The sequence below is a fragment of the Malaclemys terrapin genome, chromosome 2 (genome assembly GCF_027887155.1).
Source record: "Malaclemys terrapin pileata isolate rMalTer1 chromosome 2, rMalTer1.hap1, whole genome shotgun sequence".
NCBI classification, from domain to species: domain Eukaryota; kingdom Metazoa; phylum Chordata; order Testudines; family Emydidae; genus Malaclemys; species Malaclemys terrapin.
The window spans coordinates 69,436,959-69,455,338 of record NC_071506.1 but is presented as its reverse complement, the minus strand read 5'-3'; the positions used below and the strand labels follow the sequence as shown (position 1 = coordinate 69,455,338).

General features: G+C 43.7%; 1 protein-coding gene across 3 annotated transcripts in view; it reads right to left on the bottom strand.

Moving 5' to 3' along the window:
• The window catches only part of RB1CC1 (RB1 inducible coiled-coil 1), a 191,624-nt gene that overhangs the window by 49,467 nt on the left and 123,777 nt on the right, over positions 1-18,380 (bottom strand). For all 3 annotated transcript variants that reach the window (XM_054018330.1, XM_054018331.1, XM_054018332.1), the window contains one exon: positions 8,943-10,843. In XM_054018330.1, the coding sequence (XP_053874305.1) occupies positions 8,943-10,843 (1,901 nt within the window). The remainder of the gene's footprint in view (positions 1-8,942; positions 10,844-18,380) is intronic.

Sequence of the window (18,380 nt, the reverse complement as noted above, 5' to 3'; positions counted from 1 at the left end):
GCGTGCCATACCACATAAGTGCAGGCTGCCATGTGGCCCAACAAGTGCAGGCACGTGTGACAGTGGGAAGAGGTTGGGTTTGCATGCACAAGATGAGGTCTGCCATGGCTTGGAACCGAGCCTTGGGGAGGAAGACTCTGGCCTGAGTAGAGTTGAGGACCACTCCAATGAACTCTATGAATTGTACTGGGATTAAGGTCAACTTTTTCTCATTTATTAACAGACCCAGGTCTCGACAGAAGGAACAAACCAGATCAAGATGCTGCTGCACCTGATCCTGGGATCAACCCTTTATTAGCCAGTCATTGAGGAATGGGTAAATTTGAACAACACTGGTGCTATGCACTTTGTGAACGCTCCTGGGGCTGACAAGAGACCAAATAGCAATGCCGTGAACTGGAAATGGTGCTGGCCAGCGTAAAATGAAGGAAGCACCTGTGCCCTGATAAAATGGAAATGTGTGTCCTTCAAGTCGAGGGCAGCATACCAGTCTCCTGGAACCAGGGAGGGGATGATGGAGGCCAGAGAGACCATGCGAAAAGTCAACTTTTTGAGAGACTTCTTGAGATGACACAGGTCCAAAATGGGTCTGTGGCCCCATTTTGCTTTCAGGATTAGGAAGTAGTGGGAGTAGAACGCCTTTCCTTTCATATCTTGAGGAACTTCCTCCACCGCCCCCAGGCACAGGAGGTTCTCGACCTCTTGGGACAAGGAGTTACTCATGAGAAGTGTCCCTGAAGAGGGATGGGGAAGGGGGGTGGAGGAAGGATCGGCCATGAACTGTAGCATGTAACCTGAGGCTATTACTTCAAGCACCCAACAGTCCGAGGTCAGCCAAGACCAGGCCGAACAGAATGGGCGGAGGCAGTCGAGGAACGACTAAGAGGGTGGATCCTGAGAGGTGATTGGGGCGTCGTCCTCGAGTGCACCCTCAAAATGACTGCTTCTGGCCTCCTTGGTTCCTGGAAGGGCCAGGCTGAGCAGACGAACGGGAAGATGATGGGCTTTGCCGCTTGGACCCTTTGTCTCTTCCTTTCTCCTGTAGGTGCCTAGCTGGGGAGTCCCCCAGGACTTAGACTATGGAGGTGGAGGAAACAGAGGGCGGAACGGCTTCCTGGCCTGCTGAGTATGGAGGCCCAAGGAGCGGAGGGCGGCATGGAAGCCTTTAAGGCCATGGTGTCTTGAGTCTGTAAGCTGGGAGAAGAACCCCAACCCTTCAAAAGGGAGGCCCTGTACAGTCGCCTCCATCTCCTGGGATAACCCAGAGGACTGCAACCAGGAGCTGCACTTCATTGCCACTGAAGCCATTTGAAGGTCCCCCTTGCCACCACTGTGGTTTCGTCCTCCAAAGCAGCGAACTCCTTTGCTTGGTCCTGCAGGAGGGCTTGTTTGAATTTGTTAAAGGAATCCCACAGGTTAAAACTGTACCTGGCCTAAAAGGGTTAGACACGCGAAATTGCAGGTCTGCTGTCAAATATTTCTGCCAAATAAGTCCAGTCTCTTGGCATCTTTACTTTTCTGCGTGCCACTGACTTGGCCCTGCCTGTCCTTTTCATTAACAGAAGACATGACCAGTGACACCGCAGGAGAGTGTGTATACAGATATTCGAACCCTTTCGCAGGGATGTAATATTTCTTTTCCGCCTTCTTAGAAGTAGGTGGAATCGAAGAGGGGGTCTGCCACAGCAATTTGGCAATCTTAAGGACTCCTGGGTGGACAGGCAGCGTGACCTGTGCTGGAGTGGAGGAGGATATATCGTTAAAGATATCGTTGGACTCCTCCGCAACCTCCTCAATTTTTAAGTTCAAGTTGGTAGCTACCCTTTTAAGGAGGACCTGGTGCTCTTTGAAGTCATCGGGGGGGGCAGGAGGGGAGGGAGAAGATTGCCCATTTGGGAGGGATCTGCCACCACTTCGTCTGGAAACGACAACGACGATTGCACCACTGGTGGAGGGGCAGGTTCCCCTTCCTTTTCCAGGGACAGCTTCTAAGGTAATGGAGTCCAATGCACTGCCCTCACGTTGAATTCGGTACCGTGTTCCGACTCCGGTGCCAGCGATGCCAGGGATGGTTTGTCTGAGGCAGCAAGGGAGGACTGGTGGGAATATGGGACCAGCATTATGGGCACGCCCCATGGGTTCCAGTGCAGCCATTGAGTGGGCTAGTGTCCCTGCTGCCATGCCGGCGCTGCAGGGTGCCGCATCGGCTTCGAAGGTCGGTGGCGAATCATCCCTCCTTGGCGAGGGGCTGAACTCCCAGTTTGAGTCCGACCATTGCCCTTCTGGCGACCAGGGTGGAGCCATTGAGGCCTGAGTCTGCCAGATAACCCTGGTCGGCAACCAGCGAGGGCGAGGATCTGTGCCTGCCTGACGAGTGGTACCGGGGGGATGGAGACCTGTGCCGGGACGGGGAGCGATCCCGCCCCATTGGGGACCAACATCTGTGAGACCATCGGGGTGAGGATGACCTGCGCCATGGAGATCTTTGAAGGGAAACTCACTGTGACGAGTTGGATCACAGAACCCCCCTTGGGAGCTGCCACCTGATGTGCCAAGACTACTTCTACCCCTGCCTTCCCTGCCAGCTCGGGGCCCCAGTACCCTGTCCTGCTGAGCCAGACACTCCCGTCTGCTCCAACAAAGACCCAGGGTATGAATTACTTGGTTATTTTCACACATAAGACGTGCAGAATTTTAAAATACTATGTGCAGAATTTTTAATTTTTTTGGAACAGAATTGTCCCGAGTATAATCTATAATTGCTTTGCACTCAATTTTAAAATTGCCAAAAAGAAGCTTATTTACTTTTTTAAAAAGTCTTAATGGAATTAAAATGTTCTATATTAGAAAGACTGTTCCAGGCAGGTTCCAGGCCTCCTTGTATCAGCATGTGAAAGAAAAGAATTTTGGCAAGTTTTCCTAGTGGATAGTCCTAAACCTGGGAATATAACTGATGGATAATGTCTAGTCTCTGTCTCCTCCTCTGGAAGCAGATGAAAATCCAGTATGAAGATTGCTGAATGTGGACAGGATAGAAAAGTAGATTTATACTTTTGATTTATAAAATCTGAAGAGTTCTGCTCCATCCATAACTATATATAACACTGATTCCTAATAATTAAGTCCCAAATCTCTCAAAATTTTAAATATGTGAAGTACAGCCATCAGCTGTGGTAACACACCAATGAACTAAGATGATGTATGCCAGTCATAAAAAAAAAAAAAAAAAAGTTTTCTTCAGAAAAAGGGCTTCTCAGGGATACTACTGTAGGCTTCCACAGTTCTATCTCAGAGACTTCAATTCTATCACCTGTAATGTCATAAATTCTGACATCCACTCTTCAGAAACATGTCTATTACTGCTAGCACTGGCAGAAGCATGCATCGTAATTAAAAAGCTATTTTCAAATATTGTTACATTTTATTGAGGATGATGAGTGCTTCTGATATTGATATTTCAGATTGTTGTGTTTTGTAAAATGACTGGGTTTTATTTTAAGTATGTATTATCTGCAATTTCTCTTTGGTTAAGTCATGGGGCTTATGGTTCATTCTCCTCCTCTTCCTCCCCCTCCATATTCTTAAGTATCTTCATAATTTAGTAGTTTGGCTTTCATGGCATTGTTCTTGCTCTCCTACTTATCTGACTACCGCTAAGTGTCTCCCCTAGCAGTCGCTCATATTCCCTTTACCTTTCTGATGGGGTTCAACAAGCCTCTGTCGTAAGTTGATACCTGTTCTTCGTGCATCTTATTTCTATATGACAGTGCGCAGACACAGATTTAACCATTATCTCTGTGATGACCACTTCCAAATGTGCTTTACTCTTGGCCTCCCTCTTTCTGTCCAGTCCTACATATCATCATATCTTAAACATACCAATGGAAGGTATGTCATCAGCTCTAACCTTAATATAAATACAGAATTTGGGTTTAGTCATCTTTCTTCACTTCCTCAATTCTCTATTACTGCTGAGAATTCTACCCTCCATTGCCAACGTTCACAATCTGGAGTCATTCTCCCCACACCTCTAGACCTTTCAAAATCTTCCTGCATCAAGGTCCATATATTAAAATAATTACTGAAACTTGTCTCCTATTACATACCCTGCCATGCTAGTCATGATGCTCAGTTTCTGTGCATCTCTCCAAGCACTTCTTCCATTCCCATCTCTGTGCCTACCATATTTTTTATGCAAATTCCTTCTCATTCTCTAACTGCACTTGTGTTATTTTCTTTGCAACCAAAGCAATAGCTGGCTGTGAGCAGAAGAAACTGATTAGCTGCATTTCTCAGTTACTAATGCTGGAATCAACAAGAGAGCTCTTTTAGATTTACAACCTATATTTAAGCAACTGATAATAGGAACCACTGAATTTATTTCCCCCTTTCCTCCTCCTTTCCTTACAGACCCATGTGACCTCATTCATTATCAACTATAATGGTATTTCAAATAAACCTGAGACTCAAAGTGTAACAACAAGTCTAAAACTAATGCAGTTTGAGAAAAAACAACAACTAGATTTGATTACCTTTATTTAAATAATCAAAATTCCTATCCCTTTATATAAAACAGACAATATGCACTTTTAAAAATCATTGCAACTTTTGTACTAGAGATTAAAAGTTTCAGACTTTACAGTATACTAAACTGTAAATTTGATTACTTTTTCACTTTTGTTCTTGTACTTTACTCATGCTAAAAGGCTTCAAAACAAAAAAAGTATAAAACTGTTTACCCAGTGAGTACATTTCTGTGTCTGAAAGATGAAGCAAGCCACCATTACTTATTGCAGTTTTGCCATTGCCAATGAGAGTGGAACTGGGCCTAAAGTTGAACATAGTTAAGACTCGTGAAAGCACACAACTCCCTTAATCTAAAAAAGTAATATACCTTTAAAAGTTGTACATTATTCTTTGAAAATATGGTGCTTAGATCAACAACATTTAAGTATGCACTACACCTCTACCTCGATATAACGCTGTCCTCGGGAGCCAAAAAATCTTACCATGTTATAGGTGAAACTGCGTTATATCGAACTTGCTTTGATCCACTGGAGTGCGCAGCTCCGCCCCCCGGAGCACTGCTTTACTGTGTTATATCCGAATTCGTGTTATATGGGGTCACGTTATATCAGGGTAGAGGTATATTTGCAGAGCTAGATTATTAAAAAACATAGCACTTTAGGCCCTACACAAACAAAACAATGCATGTATAATATCATAGCAAATATTGCATACATTGCTTTGTGTACATGCAGAAGCTTGGATAAGTGTTGCTTTCCCTTTTTTTCTCCCCTGTACACCTATGCAATTCAGAATGGATGGATTAATGAGCTAGGAACCTGATTTGAAATATCTAGACTTCCTTGAACAAGTTTAAATCATGCAACAATCAACTCAACTCTTCATTTGTGAAGGGAATTTATTTATTAAAGTGCAGTATACAGCGTGGGCATATTTGGGATGAGACCTTACAAACAAGGACCTTTCTGTTTTACATGAACAGAAAAGATTCCATTACCTGATTCATAATGGGTGGGAGAACTGCTCTATTTGCAAAACTTTCCCCATCCTGGATATTTCTGCAGCATATGCTACATTATGTGTTGCTTTTTTATTCATGGACTAAGAAAACACAGAAAGGGAAAGCTTTACCATGTTGCCTGTTAATGTGCTTCAATTATGTTCTACAGAGACCACCAATAGACATTTGAAGTTAGTTTTAGTATGAAGACTGAATTATCTTTCACCTTTCTAAGATGGCCAACAAGGGTGCGAATTAGAGTTAAATTTTGGAGGGCAATTTTTCTTGTGTGGAGAAAAGACCTTATCCAAGAAGAACTGGAATGGGACAGAATCATTTTACATATGGGCTTCTGTCCAGACATTAGTTGCTTATATTTGTCATTACCCCATAGTCATTTTACATATGGGCTTCTGTCCAGACATTAGTTGCTTATATTTGTCATTACCCAAATGAACTAGTGATCTTCTAATGAAATTCTCCATATCCTATTAATCTCCTGAGTCATCCAGTCACACAGATGAATCCATTAAAAGAGCTCACATCTGTGTTTCTGACTACATTAAGGGCGTTTCTACACAAGAAGTTAGTGCACAGCAAATTAAGGTAGAATTTACGGTACACTTGCTAGTCTGCATTGAGTCCCTATGTGGGCACACTGTGCACTAAAAGTACCTTGGGTGGTTTAGCTTAGTACACTTTAAAGAGTATTAAGCTAAAGCATGCAAAGGCACTTTTAGTGCACAGTAAGAATGTCCACATGGGGAGTTAGTGTGAAATAGCTAGTGCACTGTAAATGTATATCTTATCTTGCTGCTCACTAATTTAGCCATGTAGACAAACCCTAACACTTCTGGGAAATCTCCCATCATAGCAATTTTATTGGTGATATGAGCAGGTGTACACATCCCCCACAACTGCCATGGAAAGCTTCCTATTTGTCACTGGTTAATAGCTTTTTCAAGTCCTGTTTTAATGGAAATTTGTCTAATACAGATAGAAATTATTTGGCAAACTTTACTGTAAGCTACTATAAAGATCCTGTTTTTAATCTATTATATCTTTGCCCAACTAACTGCCTGGGATGAATTTTTCTATGCTGGGTGTCTGCCTCAGGCTGAATATTTTTTTTTGGAAAGTTTCAGTTCTCCTAGTTCAGCCATGTCCAAGCGAAATTAGAGACGACACTCTTTTGCTTATATTAATTCCTACAACTATTTCACTGAGAAGCTCTACCACCTCCTTGCCTTGGGAGCAAGAATATGATATTTGGCAGGGTGTCACACTGATATCAAGGATGTTCTTTTTGCCACCCTCGTGAAAATACACCCAAATTTGGCAATGTTATAAGCCTCTGAAAAACTGCTGGTCACTTAATATTCAGTAGAGCAGTGGCTCTCAACCTTTCCAGACTACTTTACCCCTTTCAGCAGTCTGATTTGTCTTGCGTACTCCAAAGTTATACCTCACTTAAAAAGTACTTGCTTACAAAATCAGACAAAAAAATACAGAAGTGTCACAGCACATTATTACTGAAAAAAAATTGCTTACTTTCTCATTTTACCATATAACTATAAAATGAATCAATCAATTGGAATATAAATATTTCACTTACAATTTAGTGTATAGAATATAGAGTAGAACAAACAAGTCATATGATATTTTAATTTGTACTGACTTCGCTAGTGATTTTTATGTAGCTTCTTGTAAAACTAGGCAAATATCTAGATGAACTGATGTACCTCCTGGAAGACTTCTGTGTACCCTCAGGGATACGCTTACCCCTGGGTGAGAACCACTGTAGTAGAGGATTGTTACCCCTTCAGTAAACATCACCTACTCTGAGCACTGAATGAGGCAGGCGAGCTATGGAAAAAATAGTATGTGATCATGTAATTAAAGACTACCATAGTGTATAAATGGGCTGAATTAAAGCTGCATTGAATTAAGGAGTACTTGTCTTTCTAAACTTAACCTTTTAATGTAAATTTTTTGTATGTAGTACTGACAATAGTTAGAGATTTCACTATACAAATGATAGTGTCAAAATCAAACTGACGTGGATAAAACTAGTATTTCAATCAAATTTCACCTTTTTAAAATTTTGTACTGCAAACGTATAATATTTTTGAATTCTACATTTAGAGAAGCAGTAATTTTAGAACTCTATCACACTCACTGACATTTAAAAAGAAAAGAAAGATCTAATTTAAATTTGTATCCAAATCTTGGGCCACATTGCTTTTCTGCTGAGCTCTATTTCATTGGTATTTCATATTCTCAACTTACTCCCCAAGCCCATTTGAGAGTTTTGTCTACCTACCACACATCATCAAATCTAGACTGAAAACTCATCTGTACTTCTCTTACTCATCTGTACTATGCCCAGCACAATGGTATTTTTTATTGGGGTTACTAAGTGCTAACAATATAAATAACAAAATACCGCCCTCTGTTATATTTATGTGACTATGAAAGTAAATGAAGTTTGCACAGCACTTAAACAAAAACAACATTTGATCTCTTTTTTTCTGTAAAGCTAATGAATTTCTGGTTGCCAGACTCGCACTTTTTTCAGAGGCATAATATGATATATTTCACGTAAGTTATCATGGAACAGCTAGCAAGTGGCAGGTTTATCTGCTGCCAGCAAATGAGTAGTTGGTTGCCAAAAAAGGAATATGGTTTCTTAAAGCAGCTTTCATGTACCATATATCAATATACTCGTTTCTAAAATTTCCATTGCACCATGGACCAGCACCATAACTAGATCTTTGCAGACTGTGTACCCTGAACTAATGTGGATGATATACAATTTACACAGAACCAACCCTGAGTTACTCCAATTTTTTTTAAATAGCTGTCTTTTTTTTGGACAAGACGGCGAGAAGATAATATTGCACACTCCAAATGCAAGGATAAAAAGGTGTGATGTTAAAGAAATGAATCTATCAAACTCTGCTTTTGCTTAATATCTCTGTGCGACATTTTTCAGTAGTTTACGAAGTTGAAATTCAAAAGCGCTATTTTTTTGAAAACATTTAAAAATGTTTCAAACCTTAAGATTAATTACAGACACTGACTTTTTTTAAAAGCCTGTATTAAACGTGGTTTTAAATCCACTACTCATTTGGAAGTTCTTTTCAGAACATTAAGGAACAGTAATTTAACTTAGCTCTACAAAATATCTTGAGTTAATTTATTAATTTAGAGTCCACTGATGCAAAAAAAATGTTATCATATATGAGTCTTAACAGTTTGAAACTCTAAGTCAAAATAGTTAAACTGCATCATAAATGTCTAGTAACTAAGGTGGTGTATTGTAGACTACCTTGTAAATGCAGTACACCATAAAAATGGTTGAATTGTCTTATTTTTAGATCACTAACAAAGTACAACTTAATTCTTACAGTACCTCTGATTTACTTGCATCTCAAGTAGTTGTATTTTTTCCAAGAGTTCTTTTTCAACAGCTTCCCTCTGTAATTCAGACTCCTTAAGGGTTATACGTATTGCATCCTCTTTTTCACTACTGAGCCTTTGAACAAGTAGTTTTCTTTCCTGTTCTTGGTTAGTTATTAACAGTTCTTTTTCCTCCTCAAGATTATGGATAACAGCTTCAAATTTGTCCTTCTGTTCACACACAGCCAATTTTTCCTCTTTTTGCTTTTCTAGGGCATTTGCTTCCACTTCTAACTTACTCTGTAGTTCTATTATTTGTTCTTTGAGACTTTTTTCTACTTCAAAAGCTTTTTGATGTAAAGAGGTTACTCTGTTTAATTCAATTTTAAGAACATTTGTTTCTTCTTCGTGTCTGTCCACTAATTCTGAAATGCACAGATCTTTCTCAATTGTCATTAAAGTTCTTAGCTCTACTAGGCCCACTTGATATTCATCATTATTAACTTGAATCTTATGGTTTAAGTTATCTAACTCCTTTCTTAAATGTTCAGTTTCCTTATCAATAAGGGACTTTAGGATCTCCTGTTGCTGAGTTCTGCTTTCTTCCAACAAAATCTTCATTTCATCAGTATCTGCTTCCTTCATGGCAAGTTCAACTTCTAATTTGCACCTCACATCAAACAGATCAGAAATTTTGAGTTTTAACTTCTCTATCTGTTGCTCCTTCTCTTGGACAACTGCTGCATGAGATTCCTGCATTTGTTCGAATCTCTGCTGGTTTTCTTTTTTTAACTTATCTAAACAATCCTTGTGCTCAGCTATTAGTTTCTCAAATTCCTGCGTATGCTTGATTTGTAGATTGTTTTCCAATTCTTTAAGGTGACTTTGTTCCAAACTCTGAAGCTCTGCCCTCAAAAGCTGGATTTTTTCATCATTTTCAATGTGAAACTTTTTCAAATCTTCCAATACCATCTCACGTGACAGTCTCAGTTCTTTAATTTCACAATTCTGATCCGTCATTTGGCCTTCCAATGCAAGTAATTTCTGATCTTTCTCATTCTGCAGACAAACAACGGCTTCTTTTTCATTCTTCACCATCGCAAATTCATTATCTTTATTTTGCAAAACTTCTTCAAGACCTATTAAGTCTCCTGTTAACTTTTTAATCTTTTTTTTGTTTTCTTCAACATCTTCTAGTAATGTATCAATTCTAGTTTCATACTCACTTTTCAAAGATTGCAATTCTTTTTGATGTTTATCTTTCAGTGCTTTTTCAAGTGAAAGTTTTACTGTTTGTAGAATATTCCTTATTTCTACTGATGTACATTTTAAAGAATTCGAAAAGTCACACTGTTCTTTTTGTACAAATGTTCTAAAGTGACAAAGGTCGTCTTTTATGTTTTTTAAATTAAATTGTGATTCCTGGGCAACAACTCTACACTTCTCCATGCGAGCATTTAGAGAATCCTCCTTTACACAAATATTTGTGTCTTGCATACGTCTATTGTCTATTGCATTGATAACTGAAGAATAGAGGGACTCCACCATCATTTCTGGACTTTGCGGATCACTTACTATATTAGGAGATGATGGATTTTCCTCTATTACAAACTCATTCACAGCCGACATAAAGTCCGACTCTGGACTTTCTGCTAGTGAATCCAAGTCTAAAGACCCTTGCTTAAGGGCTTGCTCTAAGTTTGGATGAGCGATTGTTTCAAAATCAAATGTATGAGCATCAATGCTGTCTGGAGACAATTCATCTAATGGAGCTGGGGGACACACAGGAGGAGACAAGGGACCCTGAAGACTGAGTGATGGAGGAGTTCTAGAAGAGGTAGCAATTGTGGTTCCTTTAGCACTTTCCATCCTTGGTGTAGTAGCAGATTGTGGTGATGCTTGACTATTGGAGACCTGCAAGTATAAAATTTAAACCAAAGCTTTACAAACTGAATGATAAATATATTAATTTTAAGATTTAGCTAAAACTTGGCAATATTATAACAAATAAAGTAACCCGAGCACTAGAAAGTGTCAGAATCATTATACATATAACTTTTCAAAAATGGACACTAAAAAGTTAAGGAAATGTAAACTCAAATGGTTTCGACAATTTCAGCATCTTCCTTGATATCTTTAGTTAGCAAGTATGTTGTGGTGTGCAATATTAACTATATGTATATCAAAATTTACTATAATTAGTGTGATTGTGTAGTATATGCAGTGTAATGTAATTTTATATATTGTACAAACATGTGGAAGTGATAGCAGTTGCCAAAAAATCCTAGGAGCTAGGAAAATAAAGAAAACCATCACATATTTGATATGAAAATTAATTATCTTTGCTATTGTGCTTTGTTTTCTAATACTGTCTGAAATTACTTTTCTGAAAGTATTACTTAATGAAAAAAGTTGACTTATGATTTACACTGTAACGATATGAATAATAGGATGCAAAATTTAGATTTATATTAAGAGAAAAATATGTCTAATGAAGGCTTCTCATGGCACACAACTCCCTGTCTTCTTTTTAATCAACTGTTAAAACTTTTATAATCAAGTACATTTTTAGTATTTCAACAAAAATATAAGATTTCCCAACATATTTATAAACATTTCTTGATGCAGTAAAACTCATCCATAGTAATACAGACATCAAAAGCAAATTGGGTTTCTCCTCTTTTTCAGAGACGCAGAAAGATGCAGCAACAGGGGCCTTCAATAGATAGTACAGAGAAGGGCACAGACAAATGAAAAATAGCCTACCTGATTATTTTCTCTCTCAAACTAACCTTCCCCCATTTGGATCTCTCTTCCTATAAATAGTGGAGAAAGTTCAGACTTGGCTATGGAGCTCCAGAACTTGGCTCACCCAACTTCCTGGAACTTTCCCTTGTGAAGTGAACTGAACCAAGGGGTCTTGGCAAATTTTTATTTACTCCAGAGAATTCAAGGGCAGTCTCATTTCGAGTCTCAAGCGTCAGACAGATTCTTGAATGAAAAAGTGAATTTTATCCCAGTGGAGTAGGATAAGCCACCCAGTCTTGAATCTCTTTCTCTAATAAAGCAAGGGTTCATGGACTAGGATTATCTAGGTTATGTAATATAAAGTAATTTCTGATACTAATGTAAATAAATTTGTATCTCTCAGTGCAGTTTTAAGCATCTGAATCACAAAATCCCCATCACTACTAAAGGTGAATGAATAACTAATTTTTTGTTCACTAGCAATTCTGAAAAATTGGGTCGGGTTGAACCAAATAAAAAAAATCCAATAAAAATTCAGTGAATTCAAAAAATCTGTGTTTTATTTGCCCTATTACTTGTGATGTGGGAGACCAGAGTTCAGTTCCTCCCTCTGCCTAATGTGGAGAACGACTATGAACTGCTAATGTGAATGAAAATGAAGTCATTGGGCCAGAAAGAGAGCGTGAAAATGACACTATTGCCTGGTGGTTAGGGTATTCTCCTAGGATGTGGGAGACCAAGTTCAAGTTCCCAATCCAATGACTAATTATCCACAATGGAACATCCTGAGAGAGACCCACATCAGAATATCCCAAAGCCCAGTGGCTAGGGCCAACTCCCGTAACGTGGATGACCCAAGTTCAAATCCTTTCTCCACATAAAGCAGAAGGGGAAATCAAAACTATGTCTCCCACATGCCAGGTGAGTGTTCTAATCACTGGGCTTAAAGTTATAAGGAAGCCTTCCTCCAGCTCCTCCTGCTACTCAATGCCAAAAGAGTATTTTTTAATTTGGTAGATTCATGTCTAATTTGTGAACATTCATTTTTCAGAGAAGTTATTCATCTGATACATTTTGCCCAGCTGAAATAATAACAATTAGCTATAACTGGCAAGCTGTTTTTGTCTCAGCAAAGCAGGCAAGGACTGAATTAACAGAGACTAACTTAGCTCCCCCTAGGTCAAGGCTGAGCCACAATGGCAGAGTGTAGGCTTTTTCTTTTGTGGATACCGAGAGTACTTTATTCTCCAGGACTAGCAACCGTCAAACACTAAATTCACACTCATGATTTACTTGATTATTTAGAGGTTTTCCAGTGCTGTCACTCCAAGGGCTGTTACTTATCAGTCTATGTATATTCCAAAATAATTTTCTGGAGTACACCTTTTATTTCCTAAACACTACCAACGGAAAGAGTAGTACAATTTTCAAGCAGGCAAAGTTTGAACCTCAGAGTCACAAATAAAATTTAAAATGTTCATTTAAACAATCATATAGATGATTTTGCTCTGTACTGAGTCTGAATTTATATTATGGTTAATATACGGTTTTATTTCTATCTCAACATTCTGGAACAGAGGTTAAAACCCCACTTTACGATGTGTATCTTATAGTTAATATAGAAATCTCATCACAAAGAATCTTGTTAGTTAGTGCAGAATTGCAAAGAAAAAATGGTTACTCACCTTTGTAACTGTTGTTCTTCGAGATGTGTTGCTCATATCCATTCCAATTAGGGTGTGCGCGCGCTGCGTGCACGATCGTCGGAGAAATTTTCTACCCTAGCAACACCTGGTGGGTTGGCTGTGGAGCCCCCTAGAGTGGCGCCTTCATGACGCTGGATATATACCCCAGCCGACCCAGCGCCCCCTCAGTTCCTTCTTGCCGGCTACTCCAACAGTGGGGACAGGGGGCGGGTTTGGAATGGATATGAGCAACACATCTCGAAGAACAACAGTTACAAAGGTGAGTAACCGTTTTTTCTTCTTCGAGTGCTTGCTCATATCGATTCCAATTAGGTGACTACCAAGCCCTACCTAGGCCGTGGAGTCGGAGTGAGACATCGCTGTGTGCAAAACCGCTGATCCGAATGCATCATCTCTGGACTGCTGTACCAGTGCATAGTGAGTGGCGAAGGTGTGGACTGATGACCAAACTGCAGCTCTACAAATGTCCTGGATTGGGACTCGAGCCAGGAAGGCAGTCGAGGAGGCTTGAGCCCTCGTGGAGTGGGCAGTGAGGCGTGGCGTCGGGACACCGGCGAGGTCATAGCAAGCACGAAGGCAGGACGTGATCCAGGAGGAGAGACGTTGTGAGGAGACCGGTAAGCCTTTCATCCGGTCGGCCACTGCAACGAAGAGTTGTGTCGTCTTCCTAACTGGCTTTGTACGCTCAAGATAGAAAGCCAGGGCCCTGCGTACGTCCAAGGAATGCAGACGCTGGTCTTGACAGGTGGCGTGCGGCTTAGGATGGAAGACCGGGAGAAATATATCCTGGTTCACATGAAAAGGTGAAACTACCTTGGGAAGAAAGGCAGGGTGGGGGCGAAGCTGCACCTTGTCTTTATGGAAAACTGTGTATGGAGGCTCAGACATAAGCGCCCTGATTTCAGAAACACGCCTTGCTGAAGTGATGGCTACCAGGAAGGCTGTCTTCCAAGATAGGTACAGGAGTGAGCAGGTAGCCAATGGCTCGAACGGGGGCCCTGTGAGCTTGGAGAGAACCAGGTTAAGATCCCACGCCGGAACGGGTTGGCGTTGCTGTGGATACATCCGATCTAAGCCCTTGAGGAATCTAACGACCACCGGGTTAGAGAAGACCGAGGAAGCGAGTTCTCCTGGGTGGAACGCCGATATAGCGGCCAGGTGAATCCTGATTGAAGATATCGCTAAGCCCTGCTGTTTCAGGGATAGGAGATATTCGAGTATAAAAGGAATTGACGCCTGCAATAGGGGGGGCGTAGCCCGCTGCGTGCACCAACAGAAGAACCGTTTCCACTTGGCTAAGTAAGTGGTCCACGTAGAGGGCTTTCTACTTCTCAGCAGAATCTGCTGCACGGGATGTGAGCATTGTAGCTCTGTCCGATTTAGCCATGGAGCATCCACGCTGTGAGGTGGAGCGATTGCAGGTCGGGGTGACAGAGTCGGCCGTGGTCCTGAGAGATCAAGTCTGGGCACAAGGGAAGCGTGATCGGAGTTTGAACCGATAGCTCCAGAAGCGTGGTGTACCACTGCTGTCTTGGCCAAGCTGGAGCGACTAGAATGAGACGTGCCTCGTCTCTGCGTAGCTTGAGCAGTATCCTGTGGACCAGTGGGAATGGAGGTAAACCGTAGAACAGCTGGTCTTTCCACGTCAGAAGGAAAGCGTCCGACAGGGAGCCCGGAGATCGCCCTTGTAGGGAGCAGAACAGGTGACACTTCCTGTTGCCTCGAGATGCGAACAGGTCGACCTGGGGAAATCCCCACCTCGGGAAGATGGAATAGATGATGTCTGGGCGAATCGACCAGTCGTGCGTCTGGAAGGATCTGTTGAGACGGTCCGCCAGAGAGTTCTGGACTCCAGGGAGGAACGATGCCATGAGATGTATCGAGTGGGCAATGCAGAATTCCCACAGGCGAATGGCCTCTTGACATAGGGGAGACGCTCGGGCTCCTCCTTGCTTGTTGATGTAGAACATGGCCGTGGTGTTGTCTGTGAGGACTAACACACAGCAGCTATGTAGGAGACCGAGAAATGCCTGACAGGCTAGGCGCACCGCCATCAGGTCTCGAACGTTGATGTGCAGAGCTAGTTGGGATGCGGTCCACAGGCCTTGGGTATGGTGCTCCCTGAGATGAGCGCCCCACCCTAGAGATGAGGCGTCCATGACCAGGTGCAGGGAGGGTTGTGGGGCGTGAAACGGCACTCCTGCACAAACCGCCTTGTGATCCAGCCACCAGGTGAGAGAGGTCAAGACCGAGTTCGGAATCGTGACCACCATGTTCAGGCTGTCCCGAGAAGGGTGGTACACCGAGGACACCCAGGCCTGAAGTTGACGAAGCCGAAGTCTGGCATGCCTGGTTACATAAGTACAAGAGGCCATGTGACCCAACAGACCGAGACACGTCCTTACAGTGGTAATCGGGAATGCCTGGAGCCCTCGAATGATGCTGATGAGAAACCGATTGTCTGGTAGAAGAGCTCGGGCGAGTCTGGAGTGCAGGACTGCCCCGATAAACTCTATTCTCTGGGTAGGCTCCAGAGTGGACTTCTCTTTGTTGAATAGAATGCCTAACTCGTGGAATGTTTGTAGTATTATCTGGACGTGCGCCCGAACTTGCTCCCTGGTGCGGCTGCGGACCAGCCAGTCGTCTAGATACGGGAACACCTGTATCCTTTGTCGCCAAAGGTATGCTGCCACGACGGCCATACATTTGGTGAACACTCTCGGAGCCGCGGACAGTCCGAAGGGAAGGACGGCAAATTGGTAGTGTACCTTGTTTACTACAAAACGAAGGAAGCACCTGTGAGGGGGGTAGATTGCTATATGAAAATATGCGTCCTTCATGTCGAGGGCAGCGTACCAGTCCCCAGGATCCAGGGAAGGGATGATGGCCCCCAAGGAGACCATGTGGAATTTCAACTTTACTATGAATTTGTTGAGTCTGCGCAAGTCTAAAATGGGTCGCAGACCCCCTTTTGCTTTGGGGATCAGGAAGTAGCGGGAGTAAAACCCCTTGCCCCTTAACTCTGGGGGAACCTCCTCTATGGCCCCCCATAGAGAGGAGCCCAAAAACCTCCTGTATAAGGAGATGCTCGTGAGAAGGGTCCCTGAAGAGGGACGGGGAGCAGGGGTGGGAGGGGGGGGAACGAAGAAAACTGGAGAGCGTATCCCCTCTCCACCGTGCGAAGGACCCAACAGTCCGAAGTTATAAGGGACCAAGCACGGTGGAAACGGGAGAGGCAATCCCGAAAGAAAGGAAATGGATCCTGGGTAGTGGCTGGTGCGCCGTCCTCGGGCGCAGCTTCAAAAGTTTTGTCTAGGTCCAGAAGGTGGCCTAGGAGGGCTTTGGCTCTGACCGGGTTGGGGTCCGGTCGACCTCCGTCTACCACCTCGTCCCCACCTTGTGGGGAAGTCCTGTCTTGGACGAGGAGGAGGGTAGAACCGTTGTGGCTGTGGTCTAAAGGGCCTGCGTTGAGGTCCTGGGACATGCATCCTCAGGGAGCACATGATGGTTCTCGAATCTTTGAGGCTCTATAATCTGGAGTCCGTCTTGTCTGAGAACAAGCCTTGGCCCTCGAATGGCAGATCCTGCAGGGTATGCTGCAGCTCTGGCGGTAACCCCGAAACCTGGAGCCAGAAGACATGTCTCATGGCTATCCCAGACGCTAGTGTCCTGGCGGCCGAGTCCGCAATGTCGAGGGAGGCCTGAAAGGAGGTTCTAGCCACCTTTTTGCCCTCCTCCACCAGGGCCCCGAACTCCTCCCTCGAGTCCTGGGGGACCAACTCTTTAAATTTCCCCATGGAATTCCAAGAGTTATAATTGTACCGACTAAAGAGCGCCTGTTGGTTTGTGGCTCTGAGCTGCAGATCCCCCGCCGAATAAACCTTGCGTCCAAACAAATCAAAGCGCTTAGCGTCCTTTGATTTGGGCGCTGCCGCCTGCTGGCCATGGCGCTCTCTGGCGTTCACTGATGAGACTACCAGTGAACACGGTGGGGGATGTGTGTAGAGGTACTCATAGTCTTTAGAGGGAACAAAGTACTTCCTCTCTACCCCTCTGGCAGTGGGAGGGATGGAGGCCGGGGTTTGCCATATGGATGTAGCGTTAGCCTGAATTGTACGGATAATGGGCAACGCCACCCGGGTTGGGGCATCAGATGAAAGGATGCTCACCACCTGGTCGTCCACCTCCACTATCTCCTCGGCCTGTAGGTCCATATTTCGTGCCACCCTACGTAACAAGTCTTGGTGGGCACGGAGATCTATAGGAGGTGGGCCTGAGGCTGTTGTACCCGCCACTGCCTCATCTGGGGAAGATGAGGACGACGCCTCAGGGGGTAAAGGATCTGTGTGCGGGTCCGGCTCCAAGGGACTTGGAGGTGCAGGATCCCCTGCACCAGGGTCTGGTGCCTGCATGGGCGTTGGCGCCGGAGCCTCCATGCCCCCTGGGGGAGGACGGGAGATGGTGGCCTCAGGAACCCTGGGCTCAGAGTGAGTCGAGCGAGAGGCCACTGGTGGAGCCCCTTGAGCCTGGTGAAACGCCCAAGGGGTCCAGAAAGACCAATGCGCAGGGTCTTGTCGAAGGCTTTCTGCCCCCTCCTGCCAATGACACAAGTTGTCTGCAGGTTGACCCTGAGCAGGGTATGCTGAATGGGGAGCCCCTTCAGACGAGTGAGATGCCGAGCGTGGTTGTAGGGATTTGTCCTGGTACGGTGCCGAGCGGTGCCGATCCATCGGCGAGCGGTCTCTCTGCGGTGCCAGTGAATAGTACAGTGATCGAGAACGGTGCCGATATCCCTGTCGGTACCGGGATCCGGATCTGGACCGGGACGACGAAGACCGTCTGTAAACTCCGTGCCGGGAGCGGCCTCGTGAATGGGAGCAGCGCTCATACCGGTGCCGAGAACTGCGCCTGGACTCCGACCGGTACCGATGCTCGGGTCGATGCCGAGAAGAAGACCGGTGCCGGGAGGTAGATCTGTGCCATGAGTACGACCAGCG